Source organism: Oncorhynchus nerka, linkage group LG8 (genome assembly GCF_034236695.1).
Source record: "Oncorhynchus nerka isolate Pitt River linkage group LG8, Oner_Uvic_2.0, whole genome shotgun sequence".
In the NCBI taxonomy this organism is placed as follows: domain Eukaryota; kingdom Metazoa; phylum Chordata; class Actinopteri; order Salmoniformes; family Salmonidae; genus Oncorhynchus; species Oncorhynchus nerka.
In genome coordinates, this window is record NC_088403.1 from 31,970,343 (window position 1) to 31,988,886 (window position 18,544).

General features: G+C 49.7%; 1 protein-coding gene across 4 annotated transcripts in view; it reads right to left on the minus strand.

Annotated features, from left to right (window-relative positions):
* LOC115133140 (protein bicaudal D homolog 1-like) overlaps positions 1-18,544 on the minus strand; it is a 37,837-nt gene that overhangs the window by 8,229 nt on the left and 11,064 nt on the right. For all 4 annotated transcript variants that reach the window (XM_029666063.2, XM_029666064.2, XM_029666065.2 and 1 more), the window contains exons 2-5: positions 4,078-4,290; positions 3,749-3,901; positions 2,972-3,448; positions 41-1,075 (exon numbers count right to left, since the gene is read on the minus strand). In XM_029666063.2, the coding sequence (XP_029521923.2) occupies positions 41-1,075; positions 2,972-3,448; positions 3,749-3,901; positions 4,078-4,290 (1,878 nt within the window). The remainder of the gene's footprint in view (positions 1-40; positions 1,076-2,971; positions 3,449-3,748; positions 3,902-4,077; positions 4,291-18,544) is intronic.

Consider the following 18,544-nt stretch of genomic DNA (forward strand, 5'->3'; position numbering starts at 1 on the left):
CTGTTTGACATGTTTATTCAAATTATTCAAACGGAGTCACCTGCTCTCTGATGATGGCGTTGAGGTTATAGATGTTCATGGGTTCCCTACGCAGGTCTCCAGCGGGCTCTACCGCAGGCGACGATGATGATGATGAAGATGAGGAAGAGGCACTGATGCTGGGGGACCCCGTAGGAGGGGTGCGGGGTACAGGACTGTCTCTGTCCCTCCCCCCGTCCCGGCCTCCCTCTCCTAACAACCGCTCTTTGGATGGGGATTCCGAGGGGCTACGAGACTCCGCCGTGGACGAAGAGGTTGCAGCGGCAACGGCTGCGAGCCGCCGGGCGAGGCGGGGCGTGAGTAGAACGCGGGTGTCGTCACCCTTGAGCGAGGCACTGATACCCCTTAGTCCTCTGCCGTGTCTGTAGTAGTCTAGCATCACCCGGTTGGGCGTCTCGTTGTTACAGAGGCAGACGTGGTGGTAAAGTTGAGCCAGCTCCTCGCTGAAGGTGACCAGTTCGTCCTGTGCTGCGTTGAGCGCCCCCTGGCTCTCGCTGGCCATGTTCTTGGCTGTTCTCAGCTCCGTCTCCAGGCCCCCCACCTTCTCCCTACCTTCCCGGCAGCTCCTCTCCAGCCTCCCCACCTGCTGCTCCAGAGATCTGTGCTGGGCCTCTCCGCGCGTCCTCTCCTCCACCCCGCCCTCCACACACTGGTTGTACCTCTCTCTCAGCGACTTCAGCTCAGCCTTTAGCTCGACCACCTCGGTTACAGCCACCCTGTATTTACACTGGAGGATTTCCAGACCCGGGGTCTGGTGGCAGAATGCCTGGCCCCTGCTGTGTATTAATCCCTTCTCTTTCTCCTCCTCTTCCTCTTCTCCCTGCTCCATCAGGGCCTCTCGGTTGAGGTGGGCCTCCTGGTCGTGCTGGGCCTCCTGGGCGAGATGGGCCTCCCGGTGCAGGTGCCTGAGGGCGGTGACTCTCTCGCTGAGGCGGAGGGCCCTCTCGTGCTGCTCGTTCAGGGCACCCTGTGTATGCTGCAGCTGCGTCTGACACTCTTGCAGGCTGATCAACAGCCCTGTTTTCTCCCGCTCTGCCTATGAACACACACACACAAACAGCTATTTTCAGCCTATTGTTAAACTAGTAGCTTTCTTATCATCTCCAGCCCCACAACCTTAAATAAGCTGCATCATTTCCCTGCACACTCAGCACAGTCCACCTCATCCCTTAGGCCCCCCCTGCTGAAAGAAACAGCACAGACAAGCATAGGCTGGTCCAGCATAGGTGTTGATTTTGCTGGTGACCAACCTTCACTCTGATTTCTTGGTGCCTTCGCTGTGTTTTTGCTGGTGACCAGCCTTCGCTGTGTTTTTGCTGGTGACCAGCCTTCGCTGTGTTTTTGCTGGTGACCAGCCTTCGCTGTGTTTTTGCTGGTGACCAGCCTTCGTTGTGTTTTTGTGGTGACCAGCCTTCGCTGTGTTTTGGACACAGTGACCTGCAAAAGCTGGTCACCAGCAAAACCAGTATCAAGTCATATCATGCTTTCTTCACCCACGATATGCATTCAGAATGACTGCCAGGGGCAGAAAGAGGAATAAACGAGACTACCCAAATTACCTAAACTGGAGCAATAAGTCCAACAAACAGATTGTATTAGTTTAGAAAAAATGTATGTTATTTATCTTTGTGTAGCATAAGATTAATTAATCAATCAATGTACATGCAAAAACACAACAAACAAGAGAGATATTGAGACAAACAATTTAAAAAATCTACTGCAATAGAGCATGCTGGGAAATGTAATAATGAGGGGCATGGTCAGGGTAGCTAGACCAGCATGGACCAGCTTGGTAACCAGCATGGACCAGCATACCAACATCACCAGCATAAACTGGTATGTGTCCAAAACACAGCGAAAGCTAGTCACCAGCAAAACCAGCTAGACTATTCTAGTAAACCATCATACCCAACTAGACCATGCTGGACAGACCAGCTTGACCAGAACTAACCAGCATAGACCAGCAAATACCAGCATGGACCAGCTTGAAATGTATGCTGGTCTATGCAGTTTTATTTCAGCAGGGCCTAAACCCTGCACACTTTCAGAGGGAACAGTAAACCTTGCACACTACTGAGGGTGAATCAATAGTCTAGTGTGTCAGTGAGGATATAAATAAGCCTTTCCTCCAGTCCATCCAATCGGAGCGAGGCTGAGGGAATGTGTGGGGAGATGCAGTTTCACCTATAGGGACTGCAGTAAATGGTTGGACACACATCAACGCCACATCCTACTGCATCTTCATCACACTGGCCAACTGGGCTGGAGGAAACTACAGAAGAGAAGACACCCACTATGAAACAAAATGGCGGCCATTTTGATTAGAGTCCACGTAACAGCCAGTGGTCCAGTAACGGCTGATCCCACAGCTTCTCACTGGTGCTACAACACTTTATCTGACTGCTGGGATAACCTTTATTATTTATCCTCTTAAGAGGTTGAAAAGGGGAGAGGCAGGCCGAGCGAGCGAGATAGAGAGAGAGAGAGAGAGAGAGAGAGATGAGAGAGATGAGAGAGATGAGAGATGAGAGAGAGAGAGATGAGAGAGAGAGAGAGAGAGATGAGAGAGATGAGAGAGAGATGAGAGATGAGAGAGAGCAGGAATAGAGAGAGTGCTGTATGCAGTGAGGTTATGTCAGCAGTCTCTCACTCTGAATAATTCAACACTTATTCCTACATCTACAATATGGGGCTGCTGAGGGGATATAGACGTGTTCATTTGTACGGCATCGGTGTGTTCACTTTGTAATATTGTTTATGTTTACATTGATGAGCTAGAATGAGTATGTTTGTTTGCCACAGTGTTCTGATATCCTCCTGTATGTCATTGTTACATGCTTATAACACTGAGAAATCTGAGCACCAAACTCCAGAGGCTCCAGAAACGCCCCTCTACTCATTCAAACCGAGTGAACCGTACTTCTCCACCCACCTGTAGCAGCTGCTGCCTGAGCTTCTGTATCTCTGTCAGGTTCATCTCACTGAACAGATCCGACACCATCCCCTCTCCTTTCCTCCCCGCTCCCCGACACTCTCCGTTGGCCCTGGGCAGTGACCCTGTCCCCGTCCCAGTTCCTGACCCTCCATGTAGATGCCCGTTACACCTGCCTGGCTCCTCTGAGTTGGGCGACAGGGCGGAGACAGGCGTAGCCGTGCCACTAGGTGGAGCTGAGGTGAAAGTGAGGTGGGCGCTGCCCGTGTATTGGACGTCACACAGGCTGAGGTGGTGGACCAGCTCCTTGCGGAGGTGCTTCTTCTGCTCCCGCTCGCTCTTCAGAGAGTCCAGGGCCTCCTCTAGCTGGGCCTCGGAGATGTCTTTGAGACGTAAGGCGTCTTCTAACTGACTGTTCAGCAGCTCGGTCTCCTCCTCCAGAACCTTGATCTCATGCTTTAACCCCTCGTACTCCACCTGAGGGAGCGAAGGAGGGAGGAAGGGGGAGGGTAGGAGGGAGGAAGGGGGAGGGAAGGAGGGAGGAAGGGTGAGGGAAGGAGGGAGGAAGGGGAGGGTAGGAAGAGGTAAGTAGAGAGGGAGCGGCATAATGTGGTGTTAGGGATGGGGACACATTGTGTGTGTGTGTGTGTGTGTGTAACGGCATGTATGTGTAAGTGTGTCTGTGTGTGCATGCGCGTGTAGGTGTGCGTTTGTGTGTGTGTGTGTGTGTGTGTGTGTGTGCAACCGCATGCGCGTGTATGTACTGTGTTCTCTCACCTGATTCTGTTTGAGAGTGGACACTAGTTTCTGCAGGGTGATGTTCTCCTCCTCCAGCTCAGTGTAGTCCTGTAGGAGTCGAGCCTCTCTGAACTTATACTCCCTGATCTCCTCTCTCATCCGGCTCCGCTGCAGCTCCAACATCTCATTACTCTACAGGACAGACACAAACACCAGGGTTTAGTTAACACACACAACCCTGGCTACTATCAAATACACAAGACCTGTGGTTATTATCAATAACTGTGCATACATGTATATAGTAAGTAGCCACTGCTCTGAGTCTCCTCTAAACCCCACCCCCCGGCCTCTAACCCCTGGTGCCTCACCTCTCTGAGCTCTTGCAGCAGGGTACTGAGGTGTTCGTTGTCGGCCTGTGTGTTGACTGTGACGGCCCGGCTCTGTTTGAGCTCTGACTGGATCACCAGCAGGCGACTCGTGTAGTACGCCTCCTTCGTGGCTGACTCCTGCAAGAGGGTCTCCTCGTTGGTCTCCCCGTCCGCAGCCACCTTGCGCTGGGTGGAGAAGGTCTGGCCAAACGCCTGGGCAGGGGCAGAGGAGGGGCGAGAGAGAAGTTATGACATTTTAGTAGCATAGCCTGTTGTTTTGTCCTGGTTATGTAAATGCTATTTTCGGACTCCTATAAAACATACATGGAGAGGTAAAGAGAAACCACCATCTGAAACTGTTCCACTGCCTAGTCTGGGCTGGTGGACACACAGTAGGGCTGCATCATATAGGCAAAAACATAGATTTTCATTTTTTTTTTTTTTTTTTTTTGGGGGGGTTAATTGTGCAGCCCTAATACATACACACACACACACACACACACACACACACACACACACACACACACACACAAGAGCAAGAGGCTGAGAGGAAGTACATCATAGAGTAGGAGCATCTATTTACGGTGCAGAGCGACGGTAAACTCAAGGAGGGATAAAACAAAGACTGTTGGGGGGGAAATAGAGAAACGGAGAGAGGCAGAGAATCCTGCTCTCCCCTGGGCTTCTAGCAACAGAACACAGACGTGGAAGCACTTTAAATGACGTGGCGCTGAACCTAAACGGAACCTAAATATAATGATCATGTAAATACATGGGATTAAGTGCACTTAACGTAAAGTCGGACAAGAGGGAAGGCGATCGTAATGTTCCCTACAGGGCCACTGAATAAGTACAGTCTACTGAAACAGCCATGCAGGGACTCCACAGTGGACTACCGCAGGCTGTTCATCTCTCTCCTATTAGTTCAGCTTCAGCGGTGACATTAAGACTCACGTGTCCACACCGTAATAGAGAGAGAGTAATGATTTTGCACTGAGACGTATTCGTGTAAACTACCGGATTGCGCATAATTAAACATCAGAACTATTGGAGACACTGAGGAACGTTGGGATGTCGTGTAGTTTATGACCGTTATATGTTCTGCTGTTTGCAGCTGAAAAGGGACGAGACCTTTCCTCCAGCTTTTGAAGTTTTAAAGGTCATGTGTGGTTTGATGACACTGCCCTTCATCTGCCAAAACACACACGTCACGCACACACGCATGTGTGCACGCTCACACACACACGCACGCGCACGCACACACACAATCATTCACTCTGTCAGATGTCACTATATGCCAGCGTTTCAGGAAAGGTGTCCTTTAATAAAGAGAGCACATCAAATTTCAGCTTACAAAAAGATGGATTTCCAAAACGCATGTACAGTACAGTCCACAGTAAAGTGAAAGACAGTGCCTATATTACCCATGGCAAGCAACTGGTCTACCAATCTATGGTCAAAGAGGTGGGTCATACCTATATGCATGAGGAATAACTTACACTATGACTGCATACATCAAGATAAAAGCCACATTAAATCATAGTTTATTTTTCTACACCTCTACGGGTTGAGTAAATGTCATCCAAAAAGAAACAATGTCCCCCTCCAATGTCATTACAATGGCATCAACTCTTAACGCAGCCACTCACTTTAAGTGGAGAAGAGAAGCTGAGGGAGTATCCCAAATGTCACCATATTCCCTATATAGTGCACTACTTTTGACCAGAGCCATATGGGCTACACATTTATTTTAATTTGATTTTATTTCACCTTTATTTAACCAGGTAGGCTAGTTGAGAACAAGTTCTCATTTGCAACTGTGACCTGGCCAAGATAAAGCATAGCAGTGTGAACAGACAACAACACAGAGTTACACATGGAGTAAACAATAAACAAGTCAATAACACAGTAGGAAAAAAGGAGTCTATATACAGTGTGTGCAAAAGGCATGAGGAGGTAGGCAATAAATAGGCCATAGGAGCGAATAATTACAATTTGGCAGATCAACACTGGAGTGATAAATGATCAGATGATCATGTGCAGGTAGAGATACTGGTGTGCAAAAGAGTAGAAAAGTAAATAAATAAAAACAGTATGGGGATGAGGTAGGTAAATTGGGTGGGCTATTTACAGATGGACTATGTACCGCTGCAGCGATCGGTCAGCTCCTCAGATAGCAGATGTTTAAAGTTGATGAGGGAAATAAAAGTCTCCAACTTTAGCGATTTTTGCAATTAGTTTCAGTCACAGGCAGCAGAGAACTGGAAGGAAAGGCGGCCGAATGAAGTGTTGGCTTTGGGGATGACCAGTGAGATACACCTGCTGGAGCGCGTGCTACGGGTGGGTGTTGCCATCGTGACCAGTGAACTGAGATAAGGCGGAGCTTTACCTAGCATGGACTTATAGATGACCTGGAGCCAGTGGGTCTGGAGACGATTATGTAGCGAGGGCCAGCCGACTAGAGCATACAGGTTGCAGTGGTGGGTGGTATAAGGTGTTTTAGTAACAAAACGGATGGCACTATTATAAAATGCATCTATTTTGCTAAGTAGAGTATTGGAAGCTATTTTGTAGATGACATCGCCGAAGTCGAGGATCGGTAGGATAGTCAGTTTTACTAGGGTAAGGAAATAGGAAATAGGGTGCCATTTGGGATGCATACCCTAACGCTGGTCATCCAATTTCCTCTGACAGTAAAGTACAACATTCTCCCCGCTTGACGAGAGACAGATGGGGCGTTAACAGAGCAGAGCAGAACAAGCCACAGTGTCACCAAGCCTTTTTATTTGCAAATCCCAATATGTAGCCTCGAGGCACTCTCTGCCTGGCTAGGACAGACATGATCCTAGTGTGACTGTCTCTGCCTGGCTAGGACAGACATGATCCTAGTGTGACTGTCTCTGCCTGGCTAGGACAGACATGATCCTAGTGTGACTGTCTCTGCCTGGCTAGGACAGACATGATCCTAGTGTGACTGTCTCTGCCTGGCTAGGACAGACATGATCCTAGTGTGACTGTCTCTGCCTGGCTAGGACAGACATGATCCTAGTGTGACTGTCTCTGCCTGGCTAGGACAGACATTATCCTAGTGTGACTGTCTCTGCCTGGCTAGGACAGACATGATCCTAGTGTGACTGTCTCTGCCTGGCTAGGACAGACATGATCCTAGTGTGACTGTCTCTGCCTGGCTAGGACAGACATGATCCTAGTGTGACTGTCTCTGCCTGGCTAGGACAGACATGATCCTAGTGTGACTGTCTCTGCCTGGCTAGGACAGACATGATCCTAGTGTGACTGTCTCTGCCTGGCTAGGACAGACATTATCCTAGTGTGACTGTCTCTGCCTGGCTAGGACAGACATGATCCTAGTGTGACTGTCTCTGCCTGGCTAGGACAGACATGATCCTAGTGTGACTGTCTCTGCCTGGCTAGGACAGACATGATCCTAGTGTGACTGTCTCTGCCTGGCTAGGACAGACATTATCCTAGTGTGACTGTCTCTGCCTGGCTAGGACAGACATTATCCTAGTGTGACTGTCTCTGCCTGGCTAGGACAGACATGATCCTAGTGTGACTGTCTCTGCCTGGCTAGGACAGACATGATCCTAGTGTGACTGTCTCTGACTGGCTAGGACAGACATGATCCTAGTGTGACTGTCTCTGACTGGCTAGGACAGACATGATCCTAGTGTGACTGTCTCTGCCTGGCTAGGACAGACATGATCCTAGTGTGACTGTCTCTGCCTGGCTAGGACAGACATGATCCTAGTGTGACTGTCTCTGCCTGGCTAGGACAGACATGATCCTAGTGTGACTGTCTCTGCCTGGCTAGGACAGACATGATCCTAGTGTGACTGTCTCTGCCTGGCTAGGACAGACATGATCCTAGTGTGACTGTCTCTGCCTGGCTAGGACAGACATGATCCTAGTGTGACTGTCTCTGCCTGGCTAGGACAGACATGATCCTAGTGTGACTGTCTCTGCCTGGCTAGGACAGACATGATCCTAGTGTGACTGTCTCTGACTGGCTAGGACAGACATGATCCTAGTGTGACTGTCTCTGACTGGCTAGGACAGACATGATCCTAGTGTGACTGTCTCTGCCTGGCTAGGACAGACATGATCCTAGTGTGACTGTCTCTGCCTGGCTAGGACAGACATGATCCTAGTGTGACTGTCTCTGCCTGGCTAGGACAGACATGATCCTAGTGTGACTGTCTCTGCCTGGCTAGGACAGACATGATCCTAGTGTGACTGTCTCTGCCTGGCTAGGACAGACATGATCCTAGTGTGACTGTCTCTGCCTGGCTAGGACAGACATGATCCTAGTGTGACTGTCTCTGCCTGGCTAGGACAGACATGATCCTAGTGTGACTGTCTCTGCCTGGCTAGGACAGACATGATCCTAGTGTGACTGTCTCTGCCTGGCTAGGACAGACATGATCCTAGTGTGACTGTCTCTGCCTGGCTAGGACAGACATGATCCTAGTGTGACTGTCTCTGCCTGGCTAGGACAGACATGATCCTAGTGTGACTGTCTCTGCCTGGCTAGGACAGACATGATCCTAGTGTGACTGTCTCTGCCTGGCTAGGACAGACATGATCCTAGTGTGACTGTCTCTGCCTGGCTAGGACAGACATGATCCTAGTGTGACTGTCTCTGCCTGGCTAGGACAGACATGATCCTAGTGTGACTGTCTCTGCCTGGCTAGGACAGACATGATCCTAGTGTGACTGTCTCTGCCTGGCTAGGACAGACATGATCCTAGTGTGACTGTCTCTGCCTGGCTAGGACAGACATGATCCTAGTGTGACTATCTCTGTCTGGCTAGGACAGACATTATCCTAGTGTGACTGTCTCTGTCTGGCTAGGACAGACATTATCCTAGTGTGACTGTCTCTATCTGGCTAAGACAGACATTATCCTAGTGTGACTGTCTCTGCCTGGCTAGGACAGACATTATCCTAGTGTGAATGTCTCTATCTGGCTAGGACAGACATTATCCTAGTGTGGTTATGTCTTAAATGAGACCCTATGTATTCCCTGTGTAGTGCACTTCTAACCAACATGAAACATTGGCTCAATTGTGTGGTAGCCAATGTGAGCAGTGTTTCAAACAGACATTCCATGGGATAGAGATCATGTTGAGCTGCATCCGTGGGCTAACGCTTCAGCATGACTGTTAGTATTTCAGCACCAAGGACAGAGACAGCAGCGGTACAAATGCTTACAAACTGGTCACCTGGTATGCACGTTTAAGTTTGTTATAGTCATTGACAGGAATTCCTGCTTTTTGATGTCAGGAAGTGGTGAGAGGAGAGGAGATGTCTCAGTATATTATTCCTCAGAGGAGAGGAGTTGTCTCAGTATATTATTCCTCAGAGGAGAGGAGATGTCTCAGTATATTATTCCTCAGAGGAGAGGAGAGGAGATGTCTCGGTATATTATTCCTCAGAGGAGAGGAGAGGAGATGTCTCAGTATATTATTCATCAGAGGAGAGGAGATGTCTCAGTATATTATTCCTCAGAGGACAGGACACTTTCTCTGCTCCTTCAAAAGATAAATAAATGACATCATTTACAGGAAGAGGGTGAGTCAGCAGACGTACTGCTAGGATGCTCTAGTCAGGGAGAAGCACAGAGAGGCTTTAGGGCTTTAGTCTAGAGAGGTATTAAGAGCGCAGAGGCTTTAGGGCTATAGTCAAGAGAGGTATTAAGAGCGCAGAGGCTTTAGGGCTGTAGTCTAGAGAGGTATTAAGAGCACACGGAGGGTTTAGGGCACATGGGAGGGTTTAGGGCTTTAGTCTAGAGAGGTATTAAGAGCATATGATGGTGGTTGATGGTAACAGTAGTGATGGAATGGTTCTTAAATCCGCCCCTCTACAAGGTGGGCCCGGTTGAAAACATGGCAGTTCAAACCCGCAGGTTGGTATTGGTTTCCACAGAGAGGCAGACTGTCTAAGATGTCGTCATCCCATGTCATCCCATGTGCTTTCTCTCTTCTCTCTCTCTCTCTCTCTCTCTCTCTCTCTCTCTCTCTCTCTCTCTCTCCTTCTCTCACACCCTCTCTCTGTTTTAGGTTTGTCCTCGTCTCAGAGAGAGAGAGAGAGAGAGCGCGAGAGTGTGAGAGAGTGCGAGAGAGAGAGAGAGAGAGAGAGAGAGAGAGAGAGAGAGAGAGAGAGAGAGAGAAAGAGAAGAGAGAGAGAGAGAGGAGAGAAAGCACAGGGGAGGACATCAGATTACATCATGTACCATGTAAGTGATATTAGCCTCTCGATATATTGATGATCAACCAGAGTCGTTTCCTGGAATCTCCAATATGACAGAAAGTAAACAATACCACAGACAATAACAGACTTGTGGCGTCTGAGGTGTGTGTGTGACGTGTGTGTGTGTGTGTGTGTGTGTCATTATAACATTGCTACAGTAAACTGGGTCTGTTTTAGTCCCCTTCTTCACTCCGATTCTCTCTCATCACAGACAGATGTTCCAATCATTCAGAGGTCTCTAACCAGCTACACTCACTCATTGTCCAGGTGTTACATAGAAATCTGTGCACCCAAGAAATCTGTGCCACTCACTCATATAGTCCTACAGTACTCTTCAGGCATCACTAAGAAATCTGTTCCACTGTTTTGTGTCCTGTTTTCAGAGAGACATCCTGCTGACACAGTACCTTAGGGCCATCTCCGTCACCCACTCAACTTCGAAAAATAAAATACTACCTTTATTGGCCCAATAGTTACATCATTAAAGGCTAAAACCTCACTTCATTTGAACGTACCTAGAAAGTTAAAAACTAAGCCCCCTCCTCGTCCACTGTACATAGAACCCTCTGATGCCCCCCACACGGTTCACCAGCCCCCATATACGGTACATGCTCCAGTGTGAGCCGAGCCCGCCCCAGCAGCACTACTCTGGTGTCCGTACACCCCCCCCCGGTCTTTGTTTCCTGGTCTTCCACATTGACATGTGTATCTGCCCTAACAGGTAGTTTACTAGGCAGTCCTTTTCTTTCCCTGTTGGCTACGTTATACCTAGGCCCTCCAACATATAGGTCCAGAGTCATCTCCAACCCTAGCCCTGTACACCACCCAGCCAGGACAGAAAAAAACAGATGTCTCCTCCTCCCAACAGAACCACCCCCCGATGGATCAAGGTGCGACACGTATCAGTTCCTAGTAGTAACCCTGTGAATTATCATCCACTGTAGATCAACAGTACGCTTTTTCTAATCGGAGGCGTATACAGGGAGCGCAAACATCCTCTCAGAGAATAGCCAGGTCCCAAATCCCCCCAGCCACCGTGTTGTCCTCAGCCCATCCTCAGCCCGGAGTCTTGAACTATAGGATCATTCCCTCACCCTCCTGGTGTTCCCCCGACGGTCCAGTCTCGGCTTATTCCCCAGCGTCTCTCTAAACAAGCACGGCAGTGCAGAATGGACGCCCTCCACCACCTGCTGCAGCAGCCTCCTTATGGAGGAATCCTATACCATCTGCTGCAGCAGCCTCCTTATGGAGGAATCCTATACCACCTGCTGCAGCAGCCTCCTTATGGAGGAATCCTCCACCACCTGCTGCAGCAGCCTCCTTATGGAGGAATCCTATACCACCTGCTGCAGCAGCCTCCTTATGGAGGAATCCTATACCACCTGCTGCAGCAGCCTCCTTATGGAGGAATCCTATACCACCTGCTGCAGCAGCCTCCTTATGGAGGAATCCTATACCACCTGCTGCAGCAGCCTCCTTGCTGCATGGAGGAATCCTATACCACCTGCTGCAGCAGCCTCCTTATGGAGGAATCCTATACCACCTGCTGCAGCAGCCTCCTTATGGAGGAATCCTATACCACCTGCTGCAGCAGGCTCCTTATGGAGGAATCCTATACCACCTGCTGCAGCAGCCTCCTTATGGAGGAATACTATACCACCTGCTGCAGCAGCCTCCTTATGGAGGAATCCTCCACCACCTGCTGCAGCAGCCTCCTTATGGAGGAATCCTATACCACCTGCTGCAGCAGCCTCCTTATGGAGGAATCCTATACCACCTGCTGCAGCAGCCTCCTTATGGAGGAATCCTATACCACCTGCTGCAGCAGCCTCCTTATGGAGGAATCCTATACCACCTGCTGCAGAAGCCTCCTTATGGAGGAATCCTCCACCACTTGATGCAGCAGCCTCCTTATGGAGGAATCCTCCACCACTTGATGCAGCAGCCTCCTTATGGAGGAATCCTCCACCACTTGATGCAGCAGCCTCCTTATGGAGGAATCCACCACCTGCTGCAGAAGCCTCCTTATGGAGGAATCCACCGCCTCCTTTTTTTTTTTTTACCTTTATTTAACTAGGCAAGTCAGTTAAGAACAAATTCTTATTTTCAATGACGGCCTAGGAACAGTGGGTTAACTGCCTGAACGACAGATTTGTACCTTGTCAGCTTGGGGATTTGAACTTGCAACCTTCCGGTTACTAGTCCAACGCTCTAACCACTAGGCTACCCTGCCGCCCCAATGGCGGAATCCTCCACCACGACACTGGCAGATTTCCACCCTTTTTACAGGTCACCCAACCTAGTGAACCACGCTCTCACAAGCTGGCAGAGGTCAGCACTCTGATCACCCGACCTAGTGAACCACGCTCTCACAGGCTGGCAGAGGTCAGCACTCTGATCACCCGACCTAGTGAACCACGCTCTCACAGGCTGGCAGAGGTCAGCACTCTGATCACCCGACCTAGTGAACCACGCTCTCACAGGCTGGCAGAGGTCAGCACTCTGATCACCCGACCTAGTGAACCACGCTCTCACAGGCTGGCAGAGGTCAGCACTCTGATCACCCGACCTAGTGAACCACGCTCTCACAAGCTGGCAGAGGTCAGCACTCTGATCACCCGACGTAGTGAACCACGCTCTCACAAGCTGGCAGAGGTCAGCACTCTGATCACCCGACCTAGTGAACCACGCTCTCACAGGCTGGCAGAGGTCAGCACTCTGATCACCCGACCTAGTGAACCACGCTCTCACAGGCTGGCAGAGGTCAGCACTCTGATCACCCGACCTAGTGAACCACGCTCTCACAGGCTGACAGAGGTCAGCACTCTGATCACCCGACCTAGTGAACCACGCTCTCACAAGCTGGCAGAGGTCAGCACTCTGATCACCCGACCTAGTGAACCACGCTCTCACAAGCTGGCAGAGGTCAGCACTCTGATCACCCGACCTAGTGAACCACGCTCTCACAGGCTGGCAGAGGTCAGCACTCTGATCTGGATAAGTGGGTTGTGAAAATGTGGCTCCTCCATTATCCATGAAACATCTCTGTGAACATTCAAAGCACAGGAAGCTGTCACCCTGGACCCAATGTTCACCAACCCTTGCCCCCCCTCATGCAAATGGGAGGTGTAACGCTCCAAGAAAGAGAGAGAGAGAGAATTTTTTGTCATTTAGTGGACACTGATCCAGAGCGACTCACGGTAGTGAGTGCATATGTAGCACACGGGGATGTGTGAAACGTACTCCTCAGCCTTAAGGTGTCCCGCTTTCGTCGCCTCCTTAGCTAGCTTTTTAGGTGGCGCAATCAGCTAAGACGCTTGAGGGAGGATGGTCACGTGAGTTTGTGAGACAGAGGTCCCGAGTTGGAGCCAGATATGGGCCAAATCGCAAGGACGTGTTACTCGCTAAGCAAGCAGCGCGAAATCCTTTACACGTAGATTTCCAGCATTGGAAAATTCCAGTAATCGAACCTAGAACCCTGGCGTTGCTAGCACCATGCGCTACCAACTGAGCCACACGGGACTGGACCACGGAGACTAAGAGACGCCACCCAGCGGAGGGAGACAGACTGTCTGCTCCTCTGAGAGAGACTGTCTGCTCCTCTGAGACAGACTGTCTGCTCCTCTGAGACAGACTGTCTGCTCCTCTGACAGAGGCCCTCTCAGTCTTTATTATCCCACAGGATACCACGGTCTGCAGAGAGGATGGCAGGGAAAGGAGCCTTGTTGATTACTATAATCACAGACTATTTTACTTTCTCCCAACCTCTCTCTCTCTCTTTCCCTCACAGCCAGCCTGACAGAGAAGAATGGGAGAGATATTAGCTTTTTGAAATTGGTTCTTGCACTTTGCCTGTTATTACAGTCCTCCTCTATCTCCCTCCCTCTTCCATTTCTCTTCATCTCTCCTTTTTTTTCTCCCCTTTGTGTCTTTAGACAACTACTCTAAGAGACCAGTAATGGGCCGTACCTCGGAGTTTCACGGACTGTCCCTCCCCGTAGAGCTAGCCAGTGTTGTGGACTTGCCAGTGTCAAGGATTCACATATCTTTCCGCTGAGGTATCAACAGGCCAAACAACACACATCAACCAAAGGGGTCGAATGAAAGTGACCTACGAGCTTTATTTGATCTATGTTACATAAGTGGACACTCACATACACAACAGCAGTATTCAGCAACCGTTCTCACTGGGACAGGCGTTTCCCAAGACAATAGACGGATTCACCATTACCGCCCTGTCTCGCTACCCTTCTTCACTCATCTGTTCTCTTCACAACGGATAGACAGTAGCCTTTCCGCCGTCCCCTCTCCCTCAGACGGACTCCTCTGACACGCTCGTTAACAGGGGCGATGTCATCATGAGCAGCTCTTTGAGCTCACACAGGGCCATGCGCTGGCACAGTGACACCCTGTTAAACGCTCCATTTCACGCCATCTCGGATCTGTCAGGAGCCATCTGACCCGTGCCAGACTAGCACAGCACCCGTGGAGAGAAACACTGGTCGATGGCCCTGGACACACACACACTCCTGTTAGATACACAGCCTCTCTTCTACCCCCTAGAATGCACAATGCAGGATTTTATTCCGGCCCAACTCTAAAACACACCCGATTCAACTACTGTAACTAAGGTCTTGATAATTATGGAATGCTTGAATCAGGGTGCTGGGCTAGAACAAATACCTGCACTTCCTATAACTCTCCCAGGACACGGGATGGTGACCACAGCTGTCCTATCTTAGCGTCGCCACACTAAACTCACAGCATGGGGCCCAGTTCGATCAATATGAAGGACATATCACTGTTAGTTAATTGACTTTTCTCCTGCCTGGTCAGTGACAGTGGGGGACCTCTGGACTGGAGTAAACAGACTATAGCTGCCCCCGTGGGCAAGAGGAGGTGGGCTGGAGGGAGGGGATTGGAGTGGCGTGGTGTGGGGATTCAAGGACAATTCATTCTGTAGCGCCTGAGACAGCGTTTTCCACCACCATCAACAAAACACCAAATTATGGAATTTCTCATGGAAGAACGGTGTCACATCTCTCTCCAATAGAGTTCCAGACACTTGTAGAATCTATGACAAGGTGCATTGAAGCAGTTCTGGCTCGTGGCGGCCCAATGCCCTTTTAAGACACTTTATGTTGGTGTTTCCTTTACTTTGGCAGTTATCTGCATACACAGTGTTATGTATTATATCCATCTCCTTCTCTGTAGGGGTGTCTCTAATGAGAAACAGCTGGAGCCCCCCACAACAGGCCTGTAGTCCCACTGCCAGTAGGCTAACAACTCTACATAGCATCTCCATTATCCATCCGTGTGTACAGTGTCCTCCCTATAATCAAACCCCCATAAGTCAACAGGTAATCACGCAAACACATAACATGAATAAAAATGACCTATCTATCAGATGAGGTGTTTTTGCAGGTTAACTCGCATCAAACACTTTGCATGAGCCTCACAATCAAATCAGCACAATACACCTTATCCTTACTGCGTGGCCTGTTTGTATGCCCCTCTCACTGTGTCCCGATTAGCTGAGTTCGAGAGTTTGCTAGCTAAGGGTTAGCAGCACCTGGCTCAGCAGCCTTAAACAGACACTAATCAATACAGGGCCCAGGAGGGCTGCAGATGTGGGAGACCCAGTGCACTTTGAAGAAGGAACCCCACTGCAGCACAACACAGGCCTTTTGAAGTACACCCTCTCTGGAAGGTAACCTTGGGTTGGGTGGACAGGACCAGGAACAGAACAGGAGATAGGCTGGGAGGCAGGGTGGGTAGCTTCCTCCCCAGTCTCCACCTCGGAGCATCATGCCCGTGTGTGTAATATGATGGTGTCATGTATGGATGGTATTCTGAGATAGGGAGGGAGGGAGGGACACTAACATGAATCTTTCAGTCAGGTCACATCGTCTCCCTCTTCCCTCCAACCACTACATCAACAACCACACTAGGAACACTGATACTGTTCTCCACCCCCCCCCCCCCCTCTCAGGAGTCTACGGGTTAATTATGAGAGAACCACAGCCTCATATCGTTGAATTATTCAGCCTATCCCTGTACTCTATGTGGGGAATACAGGTACCCAGAGATTTTTTTTCCAGCCGTCACTTAAGTGCCTGTGAACATGTGACCTAGAGGAAGAATCCATCATTTAATAAGAGGTGCAGGGACATCTGTGTCCCAAATGGCACACTAAAGGGCTCCTGGCTGATTTCACCTACGAAGCATTACATAGGCTTGCTCCTACCTAGCTGTCCGATTTGGTCCTGCCGTACATGCCTACACGTACGCTACGGTCACAAGACGCAGGCCTCCTTATTGTCCCTAGAATTTCTAAGCAAACAGCTGGAAGCAGTGCTTTCTCCTATAGAGCTCCATTTATATGGAATGGTGAGAGACGCAGACACGGTCCCGACATTTAAGTCCTTACTAAAGACTCAATCTCTTCAGTAGGTCCTATGATTGAGTGTAGTTTGGCCCTGGGGTGCGAAGGTGAATGGCAAGGCACTAGAGCGACGAACTGCCCTTGCTATCTCTGGCTGGCCAGCTCCCCTCCCTCCATTGGGATTCTCTGCCTTTGACCCTATTACGGGGGCTGAGGGGAGGGGCGACACTTGAGTGGGTTGAGACGCGATCTTCCTGTCCGGTTTTGAGCCCCCTCAGGCTTTTGCAGGTGGAGGAGATCTTCGTGGGCTATACTTAGCCTTGTCTCAGGTTAGCAAGTTAGTGGTCTGTTGATGTCCCTCTAGTGGTGTGGGGGCTGTGCTTTGGCAAAGTGGGTGTGGTTATATCCTGCCTTGTTGACCCTGTCCGGGGGTATCGGACAGGGTCAACAAGGGCCACAAGGGCCACAGTGTCCCCCCGAACCCCCCTGTCTCAGTCTCCAGTATCTATGCTGCAATAGTCTATGTGCCGGGGGGCTAGGGTCAGTCTGTTTTATCAGGTGTAATTCTTTAATTCTCCTGTCTTATCTGGTGTCCTGTGTGAATTTAAGTATGCTCCCTCTAATTCTCTCTTCCTCCCCTCCTGGAGGACCTGAGCCCTAGGACCATGCCTCAGGACTACCTGGCCTGATGACTCCTGGCTGTCCTTAGACCAACTGGTCGTGCTGCTGCTCCAGTTTCAACTGTTCTAGCTGTGCTAGGGAACCATGAACTGTCCACTGGACGTGCTACCTTGTCCCGGACCTGCTGTATTCGACTCTCTGGCTCTCTCTCTCTACCGCACCTGCTGTCTCGACCTCTGAATGCTCGGCTATGAAAAGCCAACTGACATTTACTCCTGAGGTACTGACCTGTTGCACCCTCTACAACCACTGTGATTATTATTTGACCCTGCCGGTCATCTATGAACCTTTGAACATTTTGAAGAACAATCTGGCCTTAATGGCCATGTTATAATCTCCACCCGGCACAGCCAGAAGAGGACAGGCCACCCTCAGATTCTGGTTCCTCTCTTGGGTTCTTTCTAGGTTCCTGCCTTTCTAGGGAGTTTTTCCTAGCCACCGTGCTTCTACATCTGCATTTCTTGCTGTTTGGGGTTTTAGGCTGGGTTTCTGTACAGCACTTTGAGATATCAGCTGATGTAAAGAAGGCTTTATAAATACATTTGATTGATTGATTGGTCAAAAGTAGTGCACTATGTAGGGAATAGGGTGCCATTTGGATGCAGCCCAGCTACAGTAGCTGTTGAAGAAAACAGTTAGCCTACTGTTAAGGGATTTCATCCACTCTGGGGTTTGAAAGGTCTGTGAGACTTTAGCCATTCAGTCAAAGTAGGCCTCACTTCTTTTTTTGCCCACAGTGAATCCACAATGAACTGAAAAGATTCACTGACACACTACAGTAAGTGTGAAGAAGTACTTACTTTAGTATTTCAGATCATTCTGCACAATAGCAGCATGATCAGATGAGGGATAGATTCCCAGCCAACTACACTATAGCCCACAGTGGGAAAGACATAATGCATTTGGGTGCCCAAGTGTGGCTAATGGTATTTCCTAATAGATCTAAGCCATTCTCCTTGCTCTGAGAGTCAATGATAGACCGTCAGTAGCTATACCATAACTCACACGAATGCCTTATTATAGACATGCAGACATGGATCCATTTGCTTCCTGTCAAGGTAAGGTCCAGGTGGCAGTGGCTCTCGGACACTGATCTAGGATCAGCCTACCATCCCACACGTTCTAAAATTA